Genomic DNA, 20,818 nt, shown 5'->3' with positions numbered 1-20,818 from the left:
ATTGTGGTACCCTGACTCTCACCAAAACACAGGATTTGTTTTGCAGCAAGCCAAAAAAGGGTATTTATTATACAAGTCTTTTTAGGAAGGGTGGGGTATGGAAGAATCAAATTAAAGTCACCAAACATAAATATCTCCCGTCCGGGGCTCTCAGTCCTTCACACAGCACACGTCTTTAAAGGTCATAGGTAATTGCCTATGAACAATAGAGACACAACATTTCCCCAGTAATGTCTTTAGTGGGGAAATAGTGGTTGTCTCACTTACCGCCTGATGCACCTGCCTTGACACTGAGGAGAGCCAGACCTGAATGAGGCAGAGTTAAAAAAGGTTTGTAGCTGGGCCTCACCTGGCCGCACAGCTGGTGGCACTTCAGGCTGATTGAACAGCCCCTTGATAATGTGGCCAAGGGTGGGGCGTTGTCTTCCATGTTTCACTCTGCCTCCATGCCCTGGTTCCTCCCCTGTGAGGTGCTTACCAGTCAGGCGGTGCTGGGGTGAGACACCACAAAATATATATATATATATATATATATATATATATATATATATATATATATGCTGTATATATACTGTATATATAAAAAAACAGTTTTTACTTTTTAAGGTCAAGGCAAGTGTTGCCTTAAAGGAGGCCTCATATTATAGGGCACCAAGGCAAACATTATTTTCTTTCGTGGCAGGAGATTCACGACACATTGCCTGCTGCAAAACATCAAATCGTTTTTTCTCTATCGCTGTTTACTTTTAGTGTGGGGACAAGTGTCTGCAATATTGTCCACATCTGTCTCCATCTAAACACAGCAGTGCGCTCTTAAACGCACGGCAGGAAGCGAGGGAAAATGATGTTACACCAAATGCAAACTTTGTGTCGTTCTGCCATGATTATCAAGCCAAACAACGCTAGTGCGCATGTGCCTGACTTTATGTTGCCGAAAATTAAGATTTTCAGTAATGAAAAAATTAACTGGAATTACTACCTATCATAAATTATCATTATTAGTTTATATTAGTTTACTGTTACATCCCTCGTGCACTAACAAGTAAAAAGTCAAAAAGTCAAGGGCTATCACGGCATATATATATATATATATATATATATATATATATATATATATGTATATATATAATGTTTACAAATTTCGAAAATACATTCTGGAACAGGATCACTTTGATTGAAAAATAATTAGAATTGCTTTAATTATTTTCGCGAATTACCATATTTTGCCTAAACAATTGTATGTATTTAATGTGACTAACATTATTTACTATTTTGTTGATGTTGTAACTTATATTGTTGTAGTTCCTCGGTTTTTGTTAGTATTTCCATTCAAAAGTTCCAGCACATACAAAAACTGAAGACATTTACCCAGTAGCAACATTTCAAATTTTATTAATCTGTTACAGAAACCCAAAATACAAACACGAAACACATTTTATAGAGAACGGTTATAGTTTTATATACAGAAAACATTGGAAAACACATATACTGTAAAAGATGAGTAAAATAAACATTTATCATCATTTTTATTTCTATTAAACGAGGGGAGGAAAGAGCCATGCGCCATACTTAAATTCATATATACACGTTGTGATATGCGGTCACAAACCAACCTCCCGGAGACAGTTCTGTTCGATTTCAAACGCAGCAGCATTGGTTTATTCAGTCACTTTTCTGAATAAAGGTAAAATTAAAATTCTCCCGATTGGAGCTTCCATTGAAACAAAACAAATTATTGCATTCTTTCAAAGACTTGATCAGGTCCCCTACAGTAAATCGCCTGGAACACAGAGTAGAGAAACCTCTGATCAGCACAAAGTTGAAATAAATCACAGCATTCCTTGAGTTAAAACATATTACACCTTTAGCAGGCTAATCTATAAACTATCATTCAGTGGAGCAATACACTTACCGCCCGATGGGAGCAGACCTTTCCCAGCAGGGAGCTAGCCACACTGAGGTGCTATTTAAGCAAACAGTGATTGCCAACCTGACACGGCTGTCTTGGGGCAGGTGGCCACACATCAACCTGATTAAGAATGAAGTTTGGGATGTACTTCACCTTTTGACACCCCTGCTATAGATAATAAAAAATAAAATCTGATAAATCTATGAGTAAAAAGCAGAGCCTGGCGACGCATGCGCATTTATCATAACTCTCTCGCTCTCTCTGTCTCTGCCCCGCCCGCCCTCATGAATGTTGCTGCGTGCAACACTTTTTTTTCTTTCTTTTAACCCCTTAACCCTGAACGTACATTGAAAATACACGCAACCCTAACTTAAAATGCTGGACATTCGAGGCATTTAAGAAACTCCACCTGGACAGCTCCGCAAAGAGGACATATCCCGTGAAAAGAGGAGGTGTGGTCAGTCTATCATAGCCCAGTCGTTGCAAAAATGCCGTGTGTTGTTGTTTTTTTGATTGATTGAAACATTTATTAGTAGATTGCACAGTTCAGTACATACTCCGTGCAATTGACCACTAAATGGTAACATCCGAATAAGATTTTCAACTTGTTTAAGTCGGGGTCCACGTTAATCAATTCATGGTGCCTCGTGTGCATTGTTTACACAACGTGCAGTGCGCTTTTTAATATGTCCGTGTCGTTCGGCAGACCTCCGAACCGAAACAAAACCCCCGTACCAAAACGGTTCAATACAAATACACGTACCATTACACCCCTAATTTTTCCACAGTTTATGAACGTACATTCATGTTTCATTGGGACGGCGTGGCGCAGTGGGAGAGTGGCCGTGCGCAACCCGAGGGTACCTGGTTCAATCCCCAAATAGTACCAACCTCGTCACGTCCGTTGTGTCCTTGAGCAAGACACTTCACCCTTGCTCCTGGTGGGTGCTGGTTAGCGCATTGAATGGCAGCTCCCTCCATCAGTGTGTGAATGTGTGTGTGAATGGGTGAATGTGGAAGTAGTGTCAAAGTGCTTTGAGAACCTTGAAGGTAGAGAAGCATTATGCAAGTACAATCCATTTATTATTTATCATTGAAGTATTATTCAATAAGCATATGTATAAAGGATTTATAAATTGCTGCTGTTTTTTAGAAAGTTTTTAATAAATCTCACTTGTACCTTCAAGTACTTCCAGTGGTCCGCGCACCCCCAAAAGGAGACTACTGTTCCACTTGTGTGTGAATGTGGAAGTAGTGTCAAAGTGCTTTGAGAACTTTGAAGGTAGAGAAGCATTATGCAAGTACAATCCATTTATTATTTAAGTATTATTCAATAAGCATATGTATAAAGGATTTATAAATTGCTGCTGTTTTTTAGAAAGTTTTTAATAAATCTCACTTGTACCTTCAAGTACTTCCAGTGGTCTGCGCACCCCCAAAAGGAGACTACTGTTCCACTTGTGTGTGAATGTGAAAGTAGTGTCATAGTGCGTTGAGTACCTTAAAGGTAGAAAAGCGCTATACAAGTACAACCCATTTACCATTACATGTCATCGCGCACTCTTTTATATCACGCAACCAATGTGCCGGGCTCTGTATCATGTTGTGTGAGACTTTTTCAGAACATCAGTGGCTGCAAGACGTATTTGTTCAACAGCCATACAGGTCACACTGAGGGTGCCGTATAAACAACTTTAACACTGTTACAAATATGCACCACACTGTGAACCCACACCAAACAAGAATGACAAACCCTTCTTGGGAGATTTTCCCAAAAACCTGTTAAGCGCCATTCATATTAAACTCGCGGGCCACACTAACATTAAATTGTCATATCAAAGCGCGGGCCGCATAATAACGTCTCGTGGGCCGCGATTGGCCCGCAAGTCGCATGTTTGAGACTCCTGGTCTAAGGTGTTTTATGTTGCGTCATTTTCATTAAAAAAGCACAAAAACTAAAACACCTATTGGTAACCACACGAATTGAGTTTGAGTTGAGTTTGATTTTATTTCGAACATGCAAGCATACATACTGTACATTAAAATGGGATTCTTTGTTTGGACACGGACTGATACGTGAAAGAACTAGTTACGATAATTGAGACTGTATATGAAAATGTTTGAAAGATTTTGGTCAAAAACGAATGAAACAAAATTCGAGGTATCTGCATTTACACACAAATCCAATATAAATACAAACCCCGTTTCCATATGAGTTGGGAAATTGTGTTAGATGTAAATATAAACGGAATACAATGATTTGCAAATCATTTTCAACCCATATTCAGTTGAATATGCTACAAGGACCATCAATCAATCAATCAATGTTTATTTATATAGCCCCAAATCACAAATGTCTCAAAGGACTGCACAAATCATTACGACTACAACATCCTCGGAAGGACAACATATTTGATGTTCCAACTGATAAACATTTTTTGTGTGTGCAAATAATAATTAACTTTAGAATTTGATGCCAGCAACTCGTGACAAAGAAGTTGGGAAACGTGGCAATAAATGCTGATAAAGTTGAGGAATGCTCATCAAACACTTATTTGGAACATCCCAAAGGTGTGCAGGCTAATTGGAAACAGATGGGTGCAATGATTGGGTATAAAAAAAGCTTCCCAGAAAATGCTCAGTCTTTCACGAGAAAGGATGGGGCGAGGTACACCCCTTTGTCCACAACTGCGTGAGCAAATAGTCAAACAGTTTAAGAACAATGTTTCTCAAAGTGCAATTGCAAGAAATTTAGGGATTCCAACATGTACGGTCCAAAATATACTCAAAAGGTTCAGAGAATCTGGAGAAATCACTCCACGTAAGCAGAAACCAACATTGAATGACCGTGACCTTTGATCCCTCCGACAGCACTGTATCAAAAACCGACATCAATCTCAATCAATCAATCAATGTTTACTTATATAGCCCTAAATCACTAGTGTCTCAAAGGGCTGCACAAACCACTACGACATCCTCGGTAGGCCCACATAAGGGCAAGGAAAACTCACACCCAGTGGGACGTCGGTGACAATGATGACTATGAGAACCTTGGAGAGGAGGAAAGCAATGGATGTCGAGCGGGTCTAACATGATACTGTGAAAGTTCAATCCATAATGGATCCAACACAGTCGCAAGAGTCCAGTCCAAAGCGGATCCAACACAGCAGCGAGAGTCCCGTTCACCGCGGAGCCAGCAGGAAACCATCCCAAGCGGAGGCGGATCAGCAGCGCAGAGATGTCCCCAGCCGATACACAGGCGAGCAGTACATGGCCACCGGATCGGACCGGACCCCCTCCACAAGGGAGAGTGGGACATAGGAGAAAAAGAAAAGAAACGGCAGATCAACTGGTCTAAAAAGGGAGTCTATTTAAAGGCTAGAGTATACAAATGAGTTTTAAGGTGAGACTTAAATGCTTCTACTGAGGTAGCATCTCGAACTGTTACCGGGAGGGCATTCCAGAGTACTGGAGCCCGAAATGAAAACGCTCTATAGCCCACAGACTTTTTTTGGGCTTTGGGAATCACTAATAAGCCGGAGTCCTTTGAACGCTGATTTCTTGCCGGGACATATGGTACAATACAATCGGCAAGATAGGATGGAGCTAGACCGTGTAGTATTTTATACGTAAGTAGTAAAACCTTAAAGTCACATCTTAAGTGCACAGGAAGCCAGTGCAGGTGAGCCAGTACAGGCGTAATGTGATCAAACTTTCTTGTTCTTGTCAAAAGTCTAGCAGCCGCATTTTGTACCAACTGTAATCTTTTAATGCTAGACATGGGGAGACCCGAAAATAATACGTTACAGTAATCGAGACGAGACGTAACAGACGCATGGATAATGATTTCGGTGTCTTTAGTGGACAGAATGGAGCGAATTTTAGCGATATTACGGAGATGAAAGATATCACCACATGGTCTCAGGAACACTTCAGAAAACCACTGTCACTAAACACAGTTCGTCGCTACATCTGTAAGTGCAAGTTAAACCTCTACTATGCAAAGTGAAAGCCATTTATCAACAACATCCAGAAACGCCGCCGGCTTCTCTGGGCCCGAGATCATCTAAGATGGACTGATGCTAAGTGGCAAAGTCTTCTGTTTTCTGACGAGTCCACATTTCAAATTTTTTGGGGAAATGTTCGACATCGTGTCATCCGGACCAAAGGGGAAGCGAACCATCCAGACTGTTATCGACGCAAAGTTCAAAAGCCAGCATCTGTGGTGCTATGGGGGTGCATTAGTGCCCAAGGCATGGGTAACTTACACATCTGTGAAGGCACCATTAATGCTGAAAAGTACATACAGATTTTGGAACAACATATGCTGCCATCCAAGCGCCGTCTTTTTCATGGACGCCCTTGCTTATTTCAGCAAGACAATGCCAAGCCACATTCAACACGTGTTACAACAGCGTGGCTTCTTTAAAAAAGAGTGCGGCTACTTTCCTGGCCTGCCTGCAGTCCAAACCTGTCTCCCATCGAAAATATGTGGCGCATTATGAAGCGTAAAATACGACAGCGGAGACCCCGGACTGTTGAACGACTGAAGCTCTACATAAATCAAGAATGGGAAAGAATTCTCTCAAAGCTTCAACAATTATTTTCCTCATTTCCCAGTGTTGTTAAAAGAAAAGGTGATGTGACACAGTGGTGAACATGCCCTTTCCCAACTACTTTGGCATGTGTTGCAGCCATGTAATTCCAGCCATGAAATAAAGTTAATTATTATTTGCAAAAAATAAATAAAGTTTATGAGTTTGAACATAAAAAATGTTGTCTTTGTAGTGCATTCAATTGAATATGGGTTGAAAAGGATTTGCAAATCATTGTATTCCGTTTATAATTACATCTAACACAATTTCCCAACTCATATGGAAACGGGGTTTGTACAAGAAAGGAGAAAATATTTGGTATTGATATCGGCTGATATGTGACATTGCAGTATCAGCATTGTACAGAAAATAGTGCTAACTGGACAATCGGTTGACGTCAACAGTTTACATGGGTTGACGTTAATTATACTCATGTAAATACATACTGTTTTTCTTTGAGACAGCAGCCTCTATTCTTGGCAATGAGTACAAATATATTTTGCCTGTAGCTGACATGATAATGTGTTGGTATTCTTGCTACTGTGGCATCAAACAGGTTTGTGGTCACACAAGGCCTTAATCTTGTGTGGGCGTATTATTAGTCTTTGAGGAGAACAACAGCAGCAGGTTATGTTCTGGTTGGAACACAGCAGCCAGATGCAAAGTGTGCATGAATAAATAAAAGTCTGCAATGATTGTATCCTTTTTTTGAAAATTATAATGAGACGTCTGCATCTAAAAAGGTGTATACTGTATATGTGTATACTGTATAACAGCGTTTCTCAAAGTGTGGGGCGCGCCCCACTGGTGGGGAATAGAGACATGACAGGTGGGGCGAGGAACGGGAGGAAATTTCACTTAAAAAATGTTTTTTTTAATTATATTCTTACATTTTTATTTTTTTTACTATTCTTTCATTTTCTATACACACTGTAAATCACTTTGTGATTCTGTCTGTGAAATCCGCTATATAAATAAATGTAAATTACTTATTTTTCCTGTCTGCTTTAAATTTCTAGGTATGAGCGAAAGTTTGATAGTAACAGTAACTAATGGGGGCGGGGCTAAGGGGAACAAACTTTTGCACGGATGGGCAGCAGGCTCATGTGTGGACCACAATTACACAAAATGGATACATTTGTGACTCGCACCTCAAAGGTCGTCGAGCCAGAGCCAGCACCTGCAGAGAAACAAAAATCTGACGGGCCTAATCAACCAAAAAGCCAACCGAAAACAAAATATGATGAAGGGTATCTTGCTCTTGGATTCACGGCAGTGGTGGTGGGGGCAGAGGAAAGACCTCTGTGTGTTTTGTGTCTAAAACCGCTAGCAGCAGACAGCATGAGACCCAACCAATTAAAGAGACACCTCGAGACCACACACCCCAATCACGTCAATAAGCCATCTGATTTCTTTCAGAGAAAACTGGCAGAGTACCGTCAACAGGAGAAGCTCATGGTAAAAGCTGCATCAGTAAACAGTAACGCTCAAATGGCTTCATATAGAGTTGCATACAGAGTTGCACAATGCAAAAAATGACACACAATTGCTGAGCAGCCCATTCTCCCCGCTGCAATAGACATGGTAGTCATGCTTGACAAGATAAGCGCAGCAAAATTAAAAGCAGTCCCACTGTCAAACGACATAGTTGCGAGATGTATATGTGACATTGCAAGTGATCTTGAGGAACAACTCGTAGACAAATTAAAAGAAAGTCGTTTTGCTTTACAAGTGGACGAAGCTACCGACAACATTAAAGACTGCCTGTTCGTCGCATACGTCCGCTTTGTGAATGGCGAGTCACTGTGCGAGGATTTGCAAATGCATAGCTCCTCCTTTTTTTTGTTGCAAAGATTGCAAAGTGGCACTTTTATTTGATTTATTATTGAACTTGATGCAAGTTATTTGATTTATTATTGAACTTGATGCAAGGTATAACACTTTTATTTGATTTATTATTGAACTTGATGCAAGTGATAACACTTTTATTTGATTTATTATTGAACTTATTGCAAGTTATAACACTTTTGTTTTATTTATTATTGAACTTGATGCAAGTTATACCACTGCTGCACAGTTATTTTATTTATTATTGAACTGATGTTATTTTATGTTATTGAGTTTGAACGTATACAACTTGATGTTACTTGATGTTCAATAAATTTAAAAATGTTAAGCTTGCCATTAGCCTTCTGTTGGGGCGATGGGGGCAGGTGGGGCTTAAAAACTCCCCCTTGTCCAAAGTGAGGGATGACAAAAAAAGTTTGAGAACCACTGCTGTATACGCTGCTCCTCCACATCGGGAGGAGCCAGATGAGGTGGTTCGGGCATCTGGTCAGGATGCCACCCGAACGCCTCTCTAGGGAGGTGTTTAGGGCACGTCTGACCGGTAGGAGGCCACGGGGAAGAGCCAGGACACGTTGGGAAAACTATGTCTCCCGGCTGGCCTGGGAACACCTCGGAATCCCCTGGGAAGAGCTGGACGAAGTGGCTGGGGAGAGGGAAGCCTGGGTTTCCCTGCTTAGGCTGCTGCCCCCATGACCCAACCTCGGCTAAGCGGAATAAGATGGATGGATGGATGTATATGCAGTATATATTTGGTCCTCATAAACTGATAGTAGTAACATGTGTATCCCCCTTTTCTTCTGTTAACACTTCTGTCAAACACTTCATAGTGCGTATCCTCCATTGAAGAAAACACTCTAAGCAGCATCTTAATTTATTAGGATGCTGCTTAGGCTGCTGCTTAGGCTGCTGCCCCCATGACCCAACCTCGGCTAAGCGGAAGAAGATGGATGGATGGATGGATGGATGGATGTATATGCAGTATATATTTGGTCCTCATAAACTGATAGTAGTAACATGTGTATCCCCCTTATCTTCTGTTAACACTTCTATCAAACACTTCATAGTGCATATCCTCTATTGAAGAAAACACTCTAAGCAGCATCTTAATTTATTAGGCGGACGGTCTTGTCTAAGATCCTTGCATATTGTTCCACCGCAAAATACTGCAATATACTTGTCTAGACAGGCATCTTTTGTCTGGGAATCTGTAAAAGAATGTCAGAAGGGACAAATAACATTGAATACAAAGCAATGTAAACAAGTAGCCAGGATGATAGCTTGGTTATAAGGAATCTACCGTACACAATAATATTAAGCAATATAAGGTGATAGGAAGATATGACCTCAGTTTCTATAGGTGACCTCGGGAGAATAACACATAAGCAGTCCTATGGTTTGGGTGTGTTGAGGTGTTTGTAAGAACCGGTGACTGTGTAAGATGTCTGTGACAAAATTGATTCAGTGTCACGCATGGTTGCCAGGTTATCACACATCTTCCTGCTCCACAAACCTATTCAATCTCCACCACACTGCTGTGGACCTGGTGGACCAGCTTGCACGGTGGCCATCTATTTCTCGCTTTACCACTGAGAAGGAGTCAAGGTTAATTTAGTTGAATGCTCCAGTCTTGTGATTGAGTGCATAGCAGTGCTAGTTTTTTTTACAGTATATAAGGTATTTCTATTTTTTTTTAAATTGAAATTTGGATTCTCTCTAGCACTGCAGTCTATTCATACACAAAAACCTTTCCACGAAGATGACAAGCCAACACAAATACATTATTTATTATCATACACAAAGGTATTCTATGCATTGAGATGAAGTGATATCTGGCAAGGTTGAAGGTTTCAATGATTGTTTATCAGAAGCAAAGTGTCTTGTTTTTGTTTTGCCATATAAATAAAAAAAATAAGGACAGCCTTAAAGGGGACCTGTGGTTATTCACATTTAACATATTTCCTTGAGGTCAACATAATAGGTATTTGATTTTGGATAAGCTGGAACCTACTACAAACAGCACAAAAGCTCTGTTGTCTTTTTTAAACTAAGTACACTATACCATTGCCTGATTTTCTTTCACTGCATCTAAGCAGCTACTTTGAATTAACATAGCTATGATACTGTGACAGTCACTGTAGTAGCGGCAGGACTGGTGAAGATTTGTTTCATTGAGAGCGAGATGCAGAAAAAAAAAGTGAGACTCGGAAGAATAAGGAAGGACAAAAATTAAGATTTCCCGTCAAGAACGGGAAGGTTGACAAGTATGACGATGGTCTGCCAAGTGAAATTAACATAAAAGCGCAGAAATCCCTTTTCATTGTAGGTCTCAGGGCAATGAATGATGACATTTGGAGAGAGTAATACCTTAAGGGGAACTGAAAATTACATATGTTTTGCTGCATGTGTCGTCCGAAAATTAAATGTTGTTAACCAATACTTTTATCATTGTATCATTGTTAAGTCCTTATCAGTCAACCTTACCTATCTATTTTAGGTGGGAATCGTTGGCCCCCTCACAAGTCGATTACGATTTAAGGTGAATTCAGGAGCTACGATTAGATAAAAATCAATTATTGATATTTCTTTAATTTATGTATTTTGATGCAGTTTTAAATGTATTTTTGTTTCATTAAATAAGCGATTGTCACATGCAACTTTTAATAACAGTGCATGTTTAATAAGAATTTCCCATCACAATTAATAAATTCATGGAAATATGTGCAAAACTGGAACATAAGTGCTCTATAATAAAGGACCTTGGTGAGGTGGTTCACTGTAGTCAGCCTAAATTTTAGAACTGTCTCCATTACTTTATTTACAATAAATAAATCATTTATCGATTATTGACGTTCACTAATCAATTTTATAATCGTCCATGTTTGAATTGCGATGCATCTAAAAATCGATTATTTCTCCCACCTTTACTAACTACAGTCTACAGCAATGTTTTTGAGGGGCCTGAAAACCAAATAAATGCAAATGCTTTTAAGATTAAAAAAAAAATATATATATATATATATATATATATATATATATATATATATATATATATATATTATCATGCATTTCACTGTGGTGTAGTCTGCATGTGACAAATAAACTTCCATCCATCCATCCATCATCTTCCGCTTATCCGAGGTCGGGTCGCGGGGGCAACAGCCTAAGCAGGGAAACCCAGACTTCCCTCTCCCCAGCCACTTCGTCTAGCTCTTCCCGGGGGATCCCGAGGCGTTCCCAGGCCAGCCGGGAGACATAGTCTTCCCAACGTGTCCTGGGTCTTCCCCGTGGCCTCCTACCGGTTGGACGTGCCCTAAACACCTCCCTAGGGAGGCGTTCGGGTGGCATCCTGACCAGATGCCCGAACCACCTCATCTGGCTCCTCTCGATGTGAAGGAGCAGCGGCTTTACTTTGAGTTCCTCCCGGATGGCAGAGCTTCTCACCCTATCTCTAAGGGAGAGCCCCGCCACACGGCGGAGGAAACTCATTTCGGCCGCTTGTACCCGTGATCTTATCCTTTCGGTCATGACCCAAAGCTCATGACCATAGGTGAGGATGGGAACGTAGATCGACCGGTAAATTGAGAGCTTTGCCTTCCGGCTCAGCTCCTTCTTCACCACAACGGATCGGTACAACGTCCGCATTACTGAAGACGCCGCACCGATCCGCCTGTCGATCTCACGATCCACTCTTCCCCCACTCGTGAACAAGACTCCTAGGTACTTGAACTCCGCCACTTGGGGCAGGGTCTCCTCCCCAACCCGGAGATGGCACTCCACCCTTTTCCGGGCGAGAACCATGGACTCGGACTTGGAGGTGCTGATTCTCATTCCGGTCGCTTCACACTCGGCTGCGAAACGATCCAGCGAGAGCTGAAGATCCGGGTCAGATGAAGCCATCAGGACCACATCATCTGCAAAAAGCAGAGACCTAATCCTGCGGTTACCAAACCGGAACCCCTCAACACCTTGACTGCGCCTAGAAATTCTGTCCATAAAAGTTATGAACAGAATCGGTGACAAAGGACAGCCTTGGCGGAGTCCAACCCTCACTGGAAATGTGTTCGACTTACTGCCGGCAATGCGGACCAAGCTCTGGCACTGATCGTACAGGGAACGGACCGCCACAATAAGACAGTCCGATACCCCATACTCTCTGAGCACTCCCCACAGGACTTCCCGAGGGACACGGTCGAATGCCTTCTCCAAGTCCACAAAGCACATGTAGACTGGTTGGGCAAACTCCCATGCACCGTCAAGAACCCTGCCGAGAGTATAGAGCTGGTCCACAGTTCCACGACCAGGACGAAAACCACACTGTTCCTCCTGAATCCGAGGTTCGACTATCCGACGTAGCCTCCTCTCCAGTACACCTGAATAAACCTTACCGGGAAGGCTGAGGAGTGTGATCCCACGATAGTTGGAACACACCCTCCGGTCCCCCTTCTTAAAGAGAGGAACCACCACCCCGGTCTGCCAATCCAGAGGTACCGCCCCCGATGTCCACGCGATGCTGCAAAGTCTTGTCAACCAAGACAGCCCCACAGCATCCAGAGCCTTAAGGAGTTCAAATAAACTTGAACTTTGAAAGTATATATATATATAATTATATATATATATATATATATATATGATATTATATCTATGCATGATATTATATATATATATATATATATATATATATATATATATATATATATATATATATATATATATATATATATAATATCATGCATTTCACTGTGGTGTAGTCTGCATGTGACAAATAAACTTGAACTTTGAACGTATATATATATATATATATATACATATATATGTATATATATATATGTGTATATTTATATGTGTATATGTATATATATGTGTGTGTATATGTATGTATATATATGTGTATATTTATATGTATATATATATACTATATATATGTGTGTATATATGTGTATATATTTATATGTGTATATATGTGTTTCTATGTGTTTATATATATATGTATATATATATATATATATATATATATATATATATATATATGTATACATTGCATTTACCTAAGTACTTTGCATAATGTACAGTGATACCTCGATTTTTATTAATAATCTGTTCCAAAACGTCCTAAAACTAAAACAATTTTTCCCATAAGAGACAATATATACCCAATTCATCTGTTCTACTCAGTGGCCTAGTGGTTAGAGTGTCCGCCCTGAGATTGGTAGGTTCTGAGTTCATACCAAAGACTATAAAAATGGGACCCATTACCTCACTGCTTGGCACTCAGCATCAAGGGTTGGAATTGGGGGTTGAATCACCAAAAATGATTCCCGGGCGCGGCCACCGCTGCAGCCCACTGCTCCCTTCACCTCCCAGGTGGTGATCAAGGGTGATGGGTCAAATGCAGAGAATAATTACGTCACACCTAGTGGGTGTTTAACAATCACTGGTACTTTAACTTTAACTATATACCAATCAAATGAACACAAAACACATTGTATAGAAAATAATTATAGATTTACATGTAGAAAAACAACATGAAATACACATAAATGCATGGGAACGTGTGGGATTCTTTTTTTTTGGACACTCGTTCCCTGCGTGGTACTACGCAGGCAAACGGAATACATAGCTTGTTAAGTGCAAAAATCATATACGTATTAATGGTTTTTACAGCTTTTATACAGGTCTGAGTACTACATGTGAACAGGATATCGTCTCTGTCTCTTGACATCACAGTTGATGACTTGAGCATTGAGTGTGGCTTCTTCTTCACATAAGTCTATGTAAATTGTCCTGGAGTGCCATTAAGTACTAGGTCAAAAGCACTGTACTTAATTCTAAGACAGAGGAGAAGGTCAGCCATGGGGATATGAGAGAATTAAGTACAGCTGATAGGCTAACACTATGAACAAATTAACCTTTCACACCTTTTTATATGTTTCTCATCTCCATTTTTCTGCTTTTCTCTTGTTGTCAATTCTCAAAAATGCTACATAACATCATGGGGGGCTTCCTGTCTCTTTAGCCTTCTTCTATACTATATTGTCTGTAGCAGGTATATTCAACCAAATTGTTCGAGGGGCCACATTTTCAGAAGTCTAAGGACTGGGGGGCCAGATTTCTTCTTTACTATTAGTCTTATTTTGTATATTCCGGAGAACTATCGTCCTCCACAGTAGACATTTGTTTGTGGTCTATTTATTTTGTCAGAGTCACAGGAGAGCGCGGCTGTGTTTAGGACCTTCCGCAAAAAACCTAGTTAGAGATCATACACACTAAAAAATGCTGGGTAATTTTGATAACCCGAATTATGAGTTGCAAGTGTTGGGTTAAATTTTGGAGGTATTTTTATGAAGAGCAATCCCTTTTTTGGGTTTACTCAATTTCTTGGTTTTCAAAACTATGAACCATTTTTGGGTTGTTTTTCAACAAGTAACACATTTTTGGCTAAAATACTTTTTTTATTAATAACGTACTTTTTTCTTGAAGGGAATTTTTTTAAATGATTAATCTCTGTTATGGTTAACTGAGGAAGATGACGGCAACAGACACTAGAGGGTGGGGGTAGCTCTATAGATTTATTAGATATATATATCCATCCATCCGTCCATTTTATACCGCTTATTCCCTTTGGGGTCGTGGGGGGCGCTGGTGCCTATCTCAGCTTCAATCGGGCGGAAGGTGGCGTACACCCTGGACAAGTTACTACCTCACCGCAGGGCCAATACAGATAGACAGACAACATTCACACTCACATTCACACACTAGGGCCAATTTATTGTTGCCAATCAACCTATCCCCAGGTGCATGTCTTTGGAAGTGGGTGGAAGCCGGAGTACCCGGAGGGAACCCACACATTCACGGTGAGGACATGCAAACTCCTCACAGAAAGATCCCGAGCCCGGGATTGAACCCAGGACTACTCAGGACCTTCGTATTGTGAGACAGACGCACTAACCCCTCTTCCACCGTGAAGCCTTATATATATATATATATATATATATATATATATATATATATATATATATATATGCATGTATATATATATAGTGTATATATATATACTGTATATGTATATATATTTATGTATATACTGTATATGTGTGTATATATATATACTGTATATATACATATATTTATGTATATATATTCCCCGCGCACTAATTGACTGAAAATGCGCGCTCTTGCCGCTGATGATGTCAATATATCAACCGTATATGTAATAATCAAACTATATAAAAATAAACTAAGGAAATGGAGTGTGAACTAGATCCAAGAGTGTGTATGGTGTAAGACTATGTGTAGTATTTCACTGGAGGGTTTTACCGTAAATGTTGGTGAGAGCGAAAGAACACAGAAATGTCCGTGGGGCAGGCAGATGATCTAGGGCGAGCGATAGGCGTCGAGAAGAACATGTCCAAGCAGGAGGTTGAGATCCAAGGGGCAATCCGAGAAGCAGGGGAACGACGACGAGGAATGACGACACACACAGCAATGAAACACGGAAGGGAAAACAGACAGAGGGAGCAGGATTGCATAAGCAGGACGTGGCTTACTGTACGTGACAGAAGACTATACTCCGGCGAGCGATGGCAGGTTGTCCAGGCTTAAGAAGGCAGCTCCTTCATTACATGCAGGTGTGTTGATTGCTGGTGAGTGATTACAGCTGGTGGATGCTGCAGGGCTGAGACGCGCACGGCACCTCCCTGGATGTGCGCGCCCGTGGGCGTGTCCTGAGGTGCGCTCACTAGAGCGCACAGTCGGATGAGCGTCGTTGGCAGGGTTCTGAGCCGTAACCATCTCATTAACATTATTTACAATCACACATCTTATGTACATGAACATATTTGAGCATGCTTTATAGAACTACTATGACCATACACGGCAATTCTTGTAAAAAAAAATTCACTAATATTTTGCTTTTGAGTATATTTTAATGGAATAAAAATAATTGTGATCAGTAGTTGGGAAGGAGTACGACAAACCAGCAGTAAAACGTGTCATTTTTAACCAACTATTGGGTCAAGGAGCGCTAAATTGTGCAACCCAAAAGTTGGGTTTGGAATAGCCCAACTTTGTAGGGAGCATAACTCAGCTTTTGTGTGAAATAAATTCAACCCAATAGTTGGGTTATGAATCAACCAACATTGAGTTTTAAAAATGACACTTTTGTTTGAATAAACCAACGCAAAAGTTGGGTTGAAAAAAATTACCCAAAATGCTGAGGTAAAATAACTCAAATAAGGGGTTCGTCCTTTTCTGAACCAGTAGTTGGGTTAAAATTGGGTAAAATTCAACCCAACATTTTTTAGTGTGTATACTGTATCTATGATAGAACTCTAATGTTTTTAAAAAATCTGCAGCAAAATAAAAAAACTGGCCACCAGATGGAAAGCCCAAATGATGAAAAAAAGAGGACTTAAAATGGAATTTTGAGGAACATTACTTGTACAACAAAAGAAGTTAAACAAATGACCACCGATTGTATCTGAAGTAAACAAGCTACAACAACTTAGTTACATGAATCACACTATGAAAAATAATAGTAATTGCCAAAAAGCAGAGGACTTAAAGGGGTCCCTGGAGGAATGGCTCAGTATGTAAAGTTTGGACCCCAGTGTTCTATGTTTGCAAGCAAGGTTAACATGTCAATGTTTGTCTGTATAACAAGATGACTCTAATGTTTTTAGGAATTTGCTGCAAAAATATTTGTCTCCCAAGTTTTGAATTGACCTCGGTGGGTTGTATGGAGTCATTCCTAGGTGGGATTTGGCCGCAGTTAAATAGCACTGTTTTCTACTGTGTTCCCTGCAAGTTGTACAACAGTTAAAACCAAGACAAATACACTGAAGCGGTACTTTTCCCATGTCGACATTGTTTAAAGCACCAAGACGCCTGACTGGAAAGCCCGCCGGCGCTCAGGATGACTAAGAGCTGCAATGATAGCTTGTAGCACAGTCGATAAGCGCTGACTGCTTTGGGCTATGAAACATGGCTCAATTTGTTGGAATCAACTGCTCTCTGGCTGCCTGTGGAGGGCATGTGAGAAGGATGCACATGTTTTGAGTTTTTTTTACAGCTTGCTGAAGTGAGGAGAAACACGAATTATATAACTCCAGGCACTTTGCACAACTGATAACCATTAAAGTTAACTTTTAATTATTATACACCCCCCTTACTATTAAATGATGTAACACCATCAATTGGATGGACTTAAACCCTAACCCTGTTGATGTTTGAGTAGCAGTCCTTATAGTGAACCTATTCTGCCACCGTGTGGCTTTGACAGTCATTACATTTAATTTGCATTTATTTCAACAAAACTTTATGCAAAATATATTTGTTAAAAAAAAATGTTCATGTGTTTTTTTTACCCTCACACGAGCTTACAATGCGCACTCCTTAATGAATCATTTTCTGTGTCTTTTTTGCAGTGTTTATTATGGCCGCAGGACTGCTGGTGTACCCCTTTGGGCTCAACTCTTCACTCGTCAGATCTTTTTGTGGAAACTCTGACATCTACAATGCCGGCGAGTGCCAAATCGGATGGGGATATATGTTGGCCATTGTTGGAGTTATGCTTACTGTCTTTTTGCCCTTTTTTGCCAAATATGCACCAAAGGAGCAGCTATCTCCCACCCCTTTGCCCACCATTTTATAGTCTATTACCGTCCTCTGAACTGGTTTTAATTGATAGAACCTTGGATTTTTCAAATATGATGCTGTCTCGGAATCATGTGATCATCGTCTTTCTACAGTACTGTACGTCATTTAGGTGAAAAGACCTCAGTCAGGTTTAATCTAAACTGATAAACTAATAATTTTCCTGGAGGTGCTGTTGAAAAAGGAAAAGTATTTTTGAAGTGATACAATTCTCGACATTTACCGTATTTCACTTCTCTGCTAAACAATTCCAAGAATGGAAATTGTGTGATCAAAGACGCTGCAGATGTTTTTTTTACTGAATCATTCCATTATTCAGCATAGATGTGCCGAGTAACATCAGACATTTATTGACAGTTTTTGTTTTAAACTGGGAGACATTGACCTGACGCGGTCCAACTGTAAATATGAAAGTTGAAGCTGAAAAGTTTCTACAAATGACTTAAAAGAATTCATGAGGAGCGTTTGAAAGAGTCCACTATTTGTTGGGTTTTGGTGTGTCTTCTTTAAATGATCATAATTAACACAGTAAGTGGTGAGTGGTAGGCCTCGTGTCCAAAATGTCAACTTTTCCTCTTTGAATTATTTGTGTGTACATTGCTTGTTAAGTGTAAGTATTTTTCTCTTGTATACAGCAAATAATACATCAGGACAAACATGACTCCAGAAGGCAGGGAGATATTGTTGGGATTCTGTCCAATTGCATGAGAAATTTGTAAATGGGGAACAACAGCTCTATATTTAAATGTGATGTGACCAACCTGTGCCTTTAAATATAACAAAGATGGGTGTTACATACAATTATCAGGTTGCTGTTCCAGCTATTTTCTCATTCTAAAGTGAGTCCAATTTTCTGAGGATTTTTTCCTTCCATTTTTTCCATACCTTATGCAGTATGATCTTATTAACATGGGAAAATGATTATAGAAAAAACACTTTTTAATCCTGTTTCATAATTACTTGGAACCACAAGAAGCAAGCAAACTACTAATTACAGCGTGACACTTTCCAGTTAATCTAAGCCTTCTGGCACCTTTGTTCTATTTGATTAACAATCCAAGTGGTGGACAAATTATTAAATTTAAAAATCTTATCTGTGCTGACACATTATACTTATGTAAAAAAGGGGTCAAATAAGGCATTATCTTCAGCACCCCACTTGTCTTTGTCAAATTGCTGCTATGTCCCAGAAGACAATGCTACTTTACTGTCCTTGCACACTGCCAGTGTAACTCAGTCCCTGCTTTTTTTCTGTTTCGTCCAGGACTCAAACCTGGGTCGCCGGCATTAGAGACGGGCGTGCTAGCTTCTGAGATAAAAGCCCAAGCTATAAGCCCAAGCTATAAGCCCGTTAGCCAGTACTGCTTTTGACGTTGTCAGCGTGAAGTTTACTAACGTACATATGGCCCAGCCACACTTGCAGACCTCTTTTACACTAGTTCATCAATGTAAACATTGTTTTAATGTGTTCATATTTTTTTAAATTGCTTTAACTTCTAACATTTGTGATCCTGTACCTATACAGACCCTCTAAAAAATGATGTGCAGCCTTGCAGCTTAATCCAACTTTCACACACATTTTGGCCAATCATCATTTCCACCAATCAAATTTATGACTGAGCAGCACTCAGAAGCGCACGTCATCAATTCCATCCTTGCAACAGCTTGCATTGCCCACCCATGTCCTCCCTTCCTTATTTATATTGACCTCAATGACAAAATATAGAGGTTACTATCATATGTTCATCTTATTGTGGGCTTTATATAGTCACTAGTGTGGACTGTAAAACCAGTCATGAAATGTCCTGCTACAGAACCTAAATTGATATTTCTCAAGCAATTCGGACATTGCTTGAATTTAAGCTTTCTATTCACAAAGCTTAAATTCAAGTCAGTGTCATTAATATAGTGCTTAAGCATCATTAATATAGTGCTTAAATCATCTTGTATTATTGTTTATCTCAGTGCATTTTCATATAGAGCAGGTCTACACATATTCTTCATGATGTTAAATCTAATAATGTTCTCTCAATGAACAACCTTACCAGTTTACTCAGGCCAATCTGGAATTGACCAGATCTCTACTGATTGGTCACTGCGGGCCTGGTCACACATGACGCACACACATTAATTATGCTTCAAAAAATGGTGATGTTAATGAAAATTAGCCTTTACTTGTTATTACCACGTTCACTTTGACGGTCCTATGCCAAATAAATATACATAACTTAATTAGTGTCTCACAACTACCAATAACACTTTAAAACATTGATTATGAACTTGTATAAATCACAAACTGATGCAATGTTATTATCAGCCAGAAAAAATTGCAACTTTTGGCACACATTTGTGCAAAAGCTGCTGCAAAATCAGGCATTAGGGCATAGCCATCCAAAAAAAATAAATCCTGGGGAGTCTAGTCTGCCTGCAATGCCATACCAAGAAATGATTACCAAATGGGGTTGCCATATTCAAAAAAGGTTTGGGAAAGAAACACTTGTACCTCATACTGTGTGACTGGTGTTATCCCTTTCTTGTCGAAACCACTGTAATTGAAGTCACAGCACTGGTGTTTTGATAGATTAGACTTATTGTTAGTGTTTTTGCTCATTGTGATGTTTGGCTGTAAATAAAATGACTGTACTTGATGTCATGTCAGTCGTACCTGCCTGTGTTTGAAAGCTGTATTTTGAAAGATGACCTCATCGTGGTTGCTTTATCACAAATAAACTCTAAACATTCTTTGATGGTCAGTGCTTTTATTAAATAAAACAAATCTAAAAAGAGAGACTTTTTTTCAACCAGAATTGTGGTC

General features: G+C 39.9%; 1 protein-coding gene across 1 annotated transcript in view; it reads left to right on the top strand.

Moving 5' to 3' along the window:
- LOC133551324 (LHFPL tetraspan subfamily member 7 protein) overlaps positions 1 to 20,745 on the top strand; it is a 282,153-nt gene extending 261,408 nt beyond the window's left edge. Inside the window, exon 3 of the mRNA XM_061897915.1 lies at positions 17,775 to 20,745. Coding sequence (XP_061753899.1) covers positions 17,775 to 18,001 — 227 coding nt within the window. The 3' untranslated portion in view covers positions 18,002 to 20,745. The remainder of the gene's footprint in view (positions 1 to 17,774) is intronic.
- The last annotated feature ends 73 nt before the right edge of the window (positions 20,746 to 20,818 follow it).

This window comes from Nerophis ophidion, linkage group LG04, assembly GCF_033978795.1.
Source record: "Nerophis ophidion isolate RoL-2023_Sa linkage group LG04, RoL_Noph_v1.0, whole genome shotgun sequence".
In the NCBI taxonomy this organism is placed as follows: Eukaryota; Metazoa; Chordata; class Actinopteri; order Syngnathiformes; family Syngnathidae; genus Nerophis; species Nerophis ophidion.
This window is presented reverse-complemented; position numbering and strand designations above follow the sequence as displayed.